Genomic DNA, 12,208 nt, shown 5'->3' with positions numbered 1-12,208 from the left:
TTACATGAGTTTAATTTCAAAGAAAAAGTATTTCTGCTAGAATTCAAAACTTGGGCATTTTACGTAATTCTGTAACGTGTTCAGTTTTGTGAAAAATAAAAGAGCTAATCTCATATCTCTCGCGTGGTTGACTGTAATTTGTATAGCGCTACCTCTACTTGCAGAAGTCTAAAGGTGTAAAATAGTAAAGTAGGTACTAATGGAATTGTTTGATTGAAAAGATCTAATCTTTAAATTTATGTCATAATTTGAGACAACTTATATACATACCGAGTGTTTAATAGAAAGGATTTCAAAATTTCAAATGTATGCAATATTGACAAATCGAAGTCGAGATTATTTCATTAGCGTAGATTGAAAAGAACATTATCTTCATTGAGAATTTCTCATTATTACTTGTGAAGAACTACATACGTATTCTTAACTCTTCCATTACGTGTTGTTTTGTCAATTTTTTTATATAAAATTGCGGGCTAATTTCATTCGTTGTTTAGACTTGTCATAAGCGTTATATTAATAACAAAAAAGAAAGACAAAAATTTTTAAAAAATTACGATTCAATAAACTTTCATATCGATTTTATGCAAAAACATTAGAAAAATGTAGATTGTGATTTCCACGTGAACCAGGATCAAAGGATTGAAATCTTGAATATATTTTCTTAACACCTTGTAGGTATATAGAAATAAATCTTTTTCATCAAGAAGTAGTAAATTCAGGTTATCATCCACCTTCTAAAAATCTCTTTCCAACGTATCAATCTATATGCACAAAGTAGGTTACAGACATAAAAGCCGTATCTAAAGAACTTTGTACAACTATAACACAACTATACTACAGACAAACTATACTATATACAGGGTGTCCCAATTGTTTTCGCCTAATTTTGATAGAAAATTTTTTAAGCAAACTTCAGAAAGAAATTTTATGCACACATCGCCGCTTAAGTACTTTATTAAAAGGTTATTAAAAAAATACGAAATAACAATGGACTGCTTTCCTAATGGATTTGCATAAAAATAAGTTGTTACTTCACATTATAATTCCATTTCAAAATGTCCTCCTTTATTACAAATACAGGACTAACATTTAAAAGAAATAGAATGTATTATTAATAAGCGTATTATGGTGCGTTTGGACTAAATGAACGAATGCTCGTTCTTTTCTCACTTCCGAATAAAATCGACAAATTAATGAAAGAATGTTTATGGTACTCAAATTTTGCTGAAGTGCTGAAGTTAAAATACGCGTTAAAGCTGTCAGGAGCTGATGCAACAGATTCATGACGTATCTATTACAATTAAAAGTGCGATAAATTCTATTTCTTCGAGATAGATATTAATCTTGTATTCGTATTTATTTCTACGTGAATCCATCAAGAATAAACAGTCCGTTATTATTTTATATTTTTACCTATAACTTTTTAATAAAGCATTTAAGAATTTATAACATTTCTTTCTTAATTTTGATTATAGAGTATGTTGGCAAAATTATGCAAAAAAACTGGGACACTCTGTACATAATTATTTAGCTCCAATTGCATACAAATTGTCGCATGTTTCGCCTACTCATGAATCTTTGGATTCATCTACTTTCGTATATTGTACATAGGTACATAGGTACGTAACTAAACGATCGTGAAATACTTAATCCGCGAGTTCCACTTGCATACAAAATCTGATCTTTGAAGGACAGGAAGGTAGTTTCGACCCTGTTCATCGAGAATACAATGAAAGTATGCAGGCTAAGGAATATGGTAATCTTGCAACACACCGACATGCTTTGATGTATTAATGGTTCCATATATTCGTCCCAGACACTTATACGCGACCTTGATACCGAGCTTATACATATATGCGATCGATCACTCCTTATTTTTAACCTCGCATAAATTAATGGCCAGTTCACTAGGTAAGCGTGTCTTGGCTTTATCGTATGTTAGAATTTCTAATTGACTCGTCTCCATTTCGGTACACGCCAAGAAAATACTTATCGACATCCTGAGACACAACAGTTCGAGCGATTTCAATGATGCTGCCTATGAAAAATTTTTATTAGAAATACTGATACTGATCCCTCATGTCTCAACTGTTCTACATATCGACTATTTCATTATTTCTACTGAAATTAATCGTATATATATTTAATTAATACGAAGTAAATTAAGGCTTCATATTGTATACTTTACCCCTTTTGTACTATTGAAATTAGGATCGGATTAGAATTCAATTTTTAAATTCTCGAAATTAGAATTCGAAATTTTGCAAGATTTCGAATCTCGAAATTCTTGAAACTTGTAGTACTGATTTTGTTTTGTGAGGAGAATATTTTGTTTCAAGAACTGAAGTCTTAACAAAATCTTTGCATAAATCTTTATTGATTTATTTAAACAAAATACAAATAAAAACATAACAATATAAAGAAGTTCTACCTCTTTTGTTATCGAGTATACTATCGAGTGTACTCAAAAGTCTTTCAAAGGCTACTATTGATGGTTCGACTGGTCAAAAATGAGACTGACAATAAGGAATCAATGCGATAGTAATTAAGAAAGTAATAGAAAGATAACGAGTAAATGCATGTAAAATAAAGATAAAAGTAAAAATATGAGTCAGAATGTACATGTGTAATACATACAGGGTGTTTCTGAACAGCACGGCATAACTTTAAGGGATGATGTGATGACGAATATCTAAATATCTGATGAAAATCACCAGAGTCCGCATGGAGAAACTACTAGATCCGAAAATGTTTTCGTGAAAATTGATTATACCTTATTTAAAATTTTTGAATATTTATAACTCATTATTTTAAATCTTTTTAGATCTACTAAAGACATTCTGATTTGTAGTTTCGAACGTTTCAAAGACATTTTTTGTGAAACCTATAGTTTCACTTTTTTAAACAATCTGGAACATGTTCATTTTAATCGAAGAAAAAAAAATGATTATCAAAATTTAAATGGTATTCAATCATTGAAATATTTTTAATTGTAAGTAAAATCAAACGGAAAGAAACTACCAATTATACGTATTCGACAGTAATAAATCAAATTACACAATTTTCAATTTATAAAATAATTTTTTTTATCTTATCCCATTTTGTATGAAAATCGACCACTATGCACTCCTGCCTGTTCACACGCCTGCACGTATTCAATCTTTAACATTTTTGGCGTACATCTATAGGTACGCAATCCGCAGTAATTGTAGAACGAATCGTTAAGGTGGGTCTACGCTACATGTTATGTAACAAAGTTATATAACTTTTTAGAGAACAGAAAAGAAAGATGTAACACATATCCCTTTTTCGTTTTCTAAAACGTTATATAACTTTGTTACGTAACATGTAGCGTAGACCCACCTTTAGGCCGATTGTTGCAGCAGTTTCGTATTTGACGAAAACGTTGCGTCTCTGTTGAAATTTTTCAGATCGCCACTCGCACACGTTCTCGTTGTTGCACCCGACGCCGATCCGTTCGCTATCAGACGTTCGGCGGCTTCACAGATCGGCGGACGACAGTGTGCAGCTGATGTCAAGTGAGTAAGATGCACTAGGATTTCGGTCCACGACTGGGCCGAGATAGGTTTTTCGCGTTTAGGACGAAGGAAAACGAGCTTTGTTGTCGCTAAAACACATCAGCGACAGTCCCAAGACGATGTTTCCAGCGAGTATGATCGCGTAAAGAGGATACTCAAATTGAGGCTCGTCGAGGCAGCCATTCGAACGTTGGGTTCGCTGTTGTCGATGTAAGGTAACGTAGGTTGTTGGCGCAGAGAAATGTTTGGATATTCTTCGTTCCGAGAATTATGGAGCCGCGTTAAGCGAGAACTAAAGTTCGAAGGTTCTTCGAATTATCTTTATACGTTTGTATGGCCAGATTGCAAAATTTCTGGTACTTCAGGGCTCGCTCGTCTGACGAAATCGAAACACCAAAATGAGAGTTGAGAACGTTAGGAAAGCATATTATGTATTCGTTTTTATGCAAATCGACATCCACGATGAACGTAGTTTGTTGAATATAATTTGTCCTTTACACAGGGTGTCCTAGAGTCGGTGATACGAATAGAAAAGTGGTAATTCTATGTGAAAAGTAAATTGAAAATGCGGGAGAGTACACTTACTTTCGAGAAAATTAATTTGGAAATTTGGCCAGGTGCGAGTGTTGTAGATGTACAGTTTTAGGTGCTTTTCAACTACTTACACATAAGTAAGAAAAACGTTTCTATCTCTCAGGCGTCGAAAACTGTACTAAAAAATGAACCCTTAACTGCTGACACTAAATTTTTGAATACTAATACGCACACGGAGTTTAAAAGATTCCAATTAAGATATATTGTTACTGAGCATTTATAAAACTAGTATAACATTAATTCTTATAAGGGAGGGGGTTGGAAACAATACTCATGTTTTTTTATCTAATATATCTGTAAGTAAAAAAACTTATATAACAAGAAAGTCTTAGAAAATGTGACGTGAAATGTGTTGCATAAACAAAACCTTCGAATTTTTTATTTTGTCTAAATTCAATGGAAATCTAGCAAGAAAAAATTGTAGTATCTAATTATAAAAATTATGAAGGGTTTAATATCTGATTTAATAATAGAGATCGCCGAAAATTCAAACTAATTAATTATAATCAGCGTGTTCCAGTTTTAAATCTAGTGTTTAATATATTAAAAGGTTTGAGCACAATGTCGAGGCCAAGACCTTGGTATGCCACCCTTTCCTGTGTTAAAAATAAGACGTACAGTATATTAGAAATTTGTGTTAGAAAATATGTCACGTAAACAAAATTACGTAAATAAAGCAATTTTTAGTGGGAGCAAAAGCGAGAAATCTACTATCGCGAGGAATCTGTGACAGCTCATGTCGGTGGTTAAGGGGTAAAATTTGGAAAATCTAATTCTATACGTTTGATATATTTTTCAAGTAATATTACTATATTTCCGCTTGTACGTACCACTGGTTTTGGAATATAAAATAATTGGATACACATTTTTATGTGGAAGAAAGCGACACCACTTTTAGTTGACGGTTCGCACGAAAGTATAAAGCACAAATGGACAACATATACATATTTTTAAAGGCACAAAAATTAGTGATGTCGCTGTTTAATTAATAGAGAACAATTAATTTGGATTATTCTAGATCGTTTACAAGGATAGACGGTATTATTATATATACGCGGCAGCTGCTGCTTTTCTTGCACGAACGTTGTAAATGGCAAGATATTAAAGTAATAAAACGATCTAAATATTGCGACGTTTGATTACACTCGCTTATCGATTTCAATTACATCCGATAAAAGATAAACTAAGTATTACAATGTTTCTTCTAAAAAAAAATCAGGGAATTTATATACTGCCAAAGTATGTAAATGATCTCGTATGAATGATCTCGCAAAACATGTAAACAATTGTGATACGTTTTACAGAAAAGGATACTCATAGGTGATAGAAAATAAATTTTCGAGCTTATACGCTATCTCTTCTCATGAGCGAGAATAAGTAATGTCTTGTAATGCACTAAAGAATAGTGCAATTTCTCGAGATTTTTTATGCATTTATCAAAACTCAGCATTAAGTTGGTGCATATGAAATATTGTGTAGATACATATTCTTAAACAGAGCTTCAAATACATATATGCTGAGGCTCCATCAATCGAAATAGTCTCCATCCACTTCAATACACTTTTTATATCGTGATAATAAGTAGGTCACGAATGCATCAATGCCTTTTTAAGAAGAATTGAAAGATCGAGATGCAATAAACTTTTATCGAATACAATTTCTACGTTGATTTCTTTTCGAAACACCTTTTCAGTTTAAGCAGTCATGTAATATTTTTAAAAAATTGTAGTTCGTGGATGACAGGTTAGGAGAATAAGATAGTGAAAAGCTTCATACTGCATCTCATGCAGTCTTTAAATCGTCCTTTGTGATACTGTATATGTACACTCTTTGATATGAGCTAGATTCAACTAAACTTTGAGAGTATACATTCTTAAAATAACATTTAAAAATACTATTTTTCAATGTATTACGTAAATAAATAAATCTTTTGCAAATCTAGTTACACAATCAAATTTTCCGTTCAAAAATACAAAATTCGTCAATTCTTGTATCTCTAATAATTTTCGAGATATTTGGTCAAATGTTTCTATCCCCCAACTTTAATTGGTGAACTTTAGTTGGTAGGAAGTTTGCAGCTAAAACAAATATCTGTCGAATATTATTTGGAGTACTACAACATACTCAAGCTTCATCAATTGGAACATTATTGTTATCAAAATATCACCAACCTTAAAGTTTAGAAAGCATTGATAACCTATGTTGATATATACACGAACATTTACAAATGCGAAATTTATAGATTGAGCAATTTTTATAGCATATTTTCAAACTTTAAATCACAGAAAGAATTACTAAAATATTCTGATTGTTTTCGAATAATCATTAGGGTTCTATTAACCTTACTACAAATTATTAATATTTTCCTTCTTTTATTAATTATTATTAATATTCTCCTACTTTAAGACGATTTCTCAAAATTCATGATCAAATAAAATTGAAATGCATAGTATCAGTTCAAATTTTAAGCAAACATTTTATATGCACCGACTAAATATTCTTTGCTAATACTCGTTCCAAAGTCGATGGGTGAGTGTAACTCATGCTTTGTTCTGCATATCGAAGTTTGTTTTATTTTATTGAACAGCGACTTGACACGGCTACCGACCGCGTTCGGCTTACTCGAATAGTGATCAATCATTAATTAACTCTTTGAAGCATGGTAGAAGTAAAAGTGTCACACCTTTTTAATACCAAATATGTATAGTGTGATATTTTTTTACCACCTTCAAAAATTAAAATTCCTTGAAGGACAATTCCCTAATAATTAAAATAAACCTACTTTGTTTAATTTTATTAAACACATTTTATTATACTATTTTGTTTAATTAAAATTCCGGGCTTCAAAGAGTTAATCATATAAAAGGATAGGCCTACGTTTTATCGACGGTGCTTATCAACAACCACAGTAAAAAATTACAATGTTTCTCAATGAGCAATTAAGGGAAAATCGTGCGCCAAACAATTTGTACACGTAAATATGCGCACTTAGGTTTTAATGAGTTCCGCTCACGAAAGAGCTCTCAAGAAGTCTCGTGGGAGAGCAGAAGGACAAGAGAAATCTCCTTATTCAGTTAATATCTGTGATTGCTACGGCCAATAATACGCTAGAGCCGAAAATGCGTGTCAGACAAAGCGTGGCTCCTTCCACTTTAACCCATCAGACCTCCATTATTGCCACGAGACTTCCTTCCAACTTTGCCCAGTACAAGAGCAGTCATAAAGTGGAATTATACTCCTTGCAATAATTGTACTTTTAGTCACGAATATCCAGTTTATCATGAAACGCAGAACGTTATCTGTATGTTTTAGCTAGATATTTATTTTTAAACTCATTTATCGCTGTTCTATTGTTTCGAATTAATATTATAAATTACAGAAGATTAAGATGTCATTCCTTTTTTTGTAAACAAAAACAAAAAAAACTTGAAGTGCTCTTATTATTATCTTTAATGTTTTCGATAAATCTAAATTCTAGTTTGATATATTGATTTGAGATTGAAAAGTTGTGCAGTTTACGATAACTATTCGTCACGTGATTTGATGATTTTATAAATTTACATACACATATTACTTAATACGACATTAACGTTTGTTTTTCTTTTTAAAACGGTAAAAAATGCCATCTTATCATTTCATTTCGCAAAATTTTAATAGTGTTCATAGTACTCGTCGCATGTGCCATAAGTTGGTACCACGGAGTAACTTGCGTCTGAAGAACGCCATAGCTTTTCGCTAACATAAAATTAACACAAAATAATGATCGAAGAGAATTCTGAACGTATAACGTATATTACTTCGAATGCTCTTATATTAAATTTAAATGGTTGACCTGCAAATAACTCAGAAATATTCCTTGTAAGGTCGTCAGCGGTAGGTTGAGTGTATTACGAAATAGAGGGTGTTCGGTAAATCGCAGTATACATATAAGTAACAGACAAGCAATCCCTCATAAAAACTAAGTAAAAAATATAGAACATGGTTTTTTAATGGCTTGTCTAGGTTTCGAGAATAGTTACTTTGAAAATAAAATAATAATGGTGTAGGTCTAAGTTAAAAAATAAAATCAATACAGCGTTTAAGTAGCCATCTTGGTCATTCATTTATTTTATAAAATAATATGAAATAACTAGTTTTAGTAAGAAAATCCTATAGGTACAATTTGTACAATTCAGGTTGCACGTCCTAACTAGAGTTCCTAATTGCGACCAAAATACATAATCATAAATATTCACTCGATATTTCCAGTCAGAACACTTTTTTTTACACCTATTGTTTTGAAAACCTCATTTATTAACTTCCATCATTTTTAATGTTTACTTATTTATACACTATATTATCGGGACTCCATTAACTTATTTAACATAAACTTATGGGAGATTCCCGTTTTAATTAAAATACTTAGAACTAAAAATTATTAAGGAAGATTAAAGAAGTTGAATTTTGTATTACATATTTTGTATTTGGACGTGTTTCTTCAAGTTTCAGGAAAGTACAGTAATATTTATATGCAATTATTCTTTTTTATATTAATTATTATTACGCATTGTTTGCATCGATTGTTCTAATTCGGACAATAAATGTGGATCTATTTTACACTTATTGTAATGCATGTATAAAATTTTAAATTGTCATTTCGTTGAATTCAAGTACGTAAATTTTAACGTTTGAAGTACATACTTTCAAAAAAATTATATTCTAAAATAAATGCAATAAGAAAGTACTTTTTTAACCTTATCAAATGAAAATATGTACATCCTTAAACATCAACTGCTGTAGGTAATATTAATATTATAACATATAATACGTATGATAGGTTCACTATAACTCCACTATAGAAATGGAAAAATAATAGTACTATCCTTACAGAAAATTTCTAACATCAAATTTATTATACTCTATATAAAAGCTCACAAAACAGAGGATAGGATCAGGCGTATATGAATTCATGAGCAATTAAATGATTGAAATCCCCCGGAGAATTTTCAATTTTGTTTATTGAATAGTCAAATTGTACTAAATAAACTGATTTTTGCAAGTGGTCACTCCAGTGTGCATTGTTTGGTAATCCGCTTATCACACCCCGTTTTCACAAGGCACTGTTATTTTGTTACATTGGGACGTAGTGAGATAATCACAAATTATATCATATATATCTGCATGATTTTCATGACAACATCGTCGCACGATTAACAATGCGTAAGTTGAAGTTTGTTGTCAGAAAAATCCTTTTTAGTTTATGATGCAAATTTATCCTGTATATCAAATATTAGAATTCAGCGTTCAATCGGTACTACTTTTATCTTGAAAATCATTTTTTTTTCGAAAACTAGGAAAGCCATCAAAAAATTCTAACACCTTATCTTATCTACGGTATTACGATTTTTCGAACACTCTGTCTAAGCGTCTTATGTATGTTTTTATTCAAAACATTATTTTATGAAAGAACGATATATTGTTGTTACATATATATTAGCTAAAGGTTCTTTACGATTGTATTAATTGTATTGAAAAGAATCGTCGACCGTATATTGTTGTTGTTATCATCATTGTTAGACATTCGTTTTATCCTAAAGAGATCTAATTTTATTTTGTCACGCTCCGTTTTTATGGTTATAATATTTTTTCTGCGTTGTTATTATAATCGTTTATCCACTATCATAGAATGTGAAGAAGAATGCACATTATTTTTAAGCGAATATTATTCGCAGGGCTGACGATGCGCCAAATGTATAGGCCTGAATATAATGATAAGTTAGACTAAATGTAAATTTAAGAACATTTTTTATATACGTACTAAAACCGGAAAGGGAAGACGTGTTTGTCTACACTTCGAAGGTATCATTTGCAATCGTTCACTTTTCCAAAATCGAAAGTATTTTTTTAATGTCATAGCACAATTTCACATGAGCACAAATGGGTCATAATAACGTTACCGATTTAGTTTTTAAGCGCATGTAACACATGAGTTCTTCGCGGTTTGTTGTGGAGGCTAAAGCTCAACGTATAGTTTTACTTACATGAGCGTATGTTAAAATATATTATAATGTACGAATATGCATTTAGCTGTGTAATAAGAATTTAATCCCAGAAAGTCCAAAGTAGAATAAGAAAATATAAACAAAGTTTTAAGTTTTAAGGTTGGTCGTAAAATAACTTGTTTAGATTATGAATAGTCTTGTTTGGTGTCACAAACTGGTTTTGAAAAAAGGAATTAGATATTCTATTTCTTTTCGTTATAATTGAGAATGAATCCTTATTATATTCTGTACTCAAATACAGAAATTCGAAAATTAGAATAAATACGCAAAGAGACTTCGAAGATTTGATTATTTGAAAATTTGGAAGTTCAAGACTGGGATATTTGAAGTATTGAAGATTGTAATTTTAAATATTTGAAAATCTGAAGATTTAGAAATTCGAAAATTGAAACTCAACTCGTGTTGGAAAAGTAGTAATGAGGTCATTGAGTGGCTCTACATTGGTATATTAAGGGTTAAGCTTTTTGTCACGATGTATTGAAATGAAAATTCCTTTCTATATATGTACCTAATACTTTAGAATTTAACGTTGGTTATTGGAATAAAAGACACCAGTTTATTGTAAAAACTACTGTTTACCTCTAATTGGAATTCATGTCTAATTTTCTTGATTATAATACAAAAAGTAAAACATCTTTAAAGTCTGAATCTGTGAATTTTATTAATAATTTTTCGGGAACAAACTCATGACGCACTAAACCTAATTTGACACGTTATAGTTTGTATTGATCACAAATCACTGTTTTATTTCATACTAGAACTGAATTAGTTCAATACGTCCACTAGCTTGGGCTTTCTGGGGCTACTAACAAAAAACGTTCGATTTGTAAATTGTGTGAAGGAGACAATTATCTAAACTGTAGTGACGAATGGCCAAATGGCGTCGACGGTATGATTGATGGTAATTTTAGCAGGGTTTATACAGAACTTTCAAAACACTAGCACGTAAGAGAAAAAGATCTAGAGAATGATCGTGTACAATTATATTATTCCTATAGAGTCCAATTGACTTGGCCACTGAGAATTGAGATTGTTGCTATCGTATGCAATACAACTTAGATACCTTACACACGTATTAGACGTTCACAATGATTTTTAAGACTTCGACGGGAAGCCAAATAAAACAAGAAGAAAAAATTATATATAATAATATGTATATACAAATAGTAGATATAGGGTACCTATATAGTCTAGTCAAATATAACATATATGTCGAAAACTACGTTGGCACTCTTAAGCAAATATGAATTTAAATACTTGTTCGGATTATTATTCGAGTGTTGAATAATCGATGACAAGATTATGATAATTATTATCAAATAAACTGGCGTTACTTTTATCGAGAGGAGATGTTGAATGTTACAATAAATTTTCGATTTTACGAGTTTTTACTTAACAAATTTCGAACTTTTCAACGACACATTCGTAAATCTTTTTACATCCTTGATGGTCATTTAAATTTTTCCCAATTTAAATATTCAAAATTTAGAGTTTATTATTTGTACGTCAAGCTTAATTCATATGGATTTAATTTTCACATAAATTTTGCAAAAATAATATTCATTAATCAAATTAATTAAAACGTACTTCTAAATATTATTGCTGTAAATTTAAAATTCAAAAACAAAAAATGTTATTTGCTTATGTAAAACGGAAATGTTTACATTAGAATCTATGTATGTAATATTGTAAACTGAATCTTAATTTTTTTGTTGATATTTATACGCGAAATCCTATATTAAATTCTATGCTGTATAAATTAACAGTTATGTATTCGAATAAATATTTATTTGTTTGAACTCTTCATCGCATCAGCGACAAATTATTATGAAAATAAAAATTTGATTCTTTATACATGAATTTAACATTTATTAATACCAAGCTACAGGCGAAGTTCTGCCTCTTCAAACCAAATATAGTTTCTCTTTAACTTTATTTTCTATCATCAAAACCAAATAAAATATTCAAGGTGATCAACTTAATTTGTTTAACCAGTGCGAGGTGTAGCAATTAAATAACGAGATTGATTTGAGA

The 12,208-nt window shown here is 30.7% G+C and overlaps 1 protein-coding gene and 1 long non-coding RNA gene across 4 annotated transcripts in view; both read left to right on the top strand.

Moving 5' to 3' along the window:
* Positions 1 to 4,307, top strand: part of LOC143183831 (uncharacterized) — a 29,989-nt gene extending 25,682 nt beyond the window's left edge. For all 3 annotated transcript variants that reach the window (XM_076385571.1, XM_076385568.1, XM_076385572.1), the window contains exon 6: positions 3,432 to 4,307. In XM_076385571.1, coding sequence (XP_076241686.1) covers positions 3,432 to 3,547 — 116 coding nt within the window. In that variant the 3' untranslated portion in view covers positions 3,548 to 4,307. The remainder of the gene's footprint in view (positions 1 to 3,431) is intronic.
* Positions 4,308 to 8,600: 4,293 nt separating this feature from the next.
* On the top strand, positions 8,601 to 11,574 carry LOC143182967 (uncharacterized). Its single transcript, XR_013002541.1, has 2 exons — positions 8,601 to 9,764; positions 9,798 to 11,574. It is a non-coding gene; the product is annotated as an uncharacterized LOC143182967 (long non-coding RNA).
* Positions 11,575 to 12,208: the final 634 nt, after the last annotated feature.

This window comes from Calliopsis andreniformis, chromosome 9 (assembly GCF_051401765.1).
Source record: "Calliopsis andreniformis isolate RMS-2024a chromosome 9, iyCalAndr_principal, whole genome shotgun sequence".
Classification (NCBI taxonomy): Eukaryota; Metazoa; Arthropoda; class Insecta; order Hymenoptera; family Andrenidae; genus Calliopsis; species Calliopsis andreniformis.
Note: the sequence above shows the minus strand (reverse complement) of the source record. Positions and strands in the feature narration are given on the sequence as shown.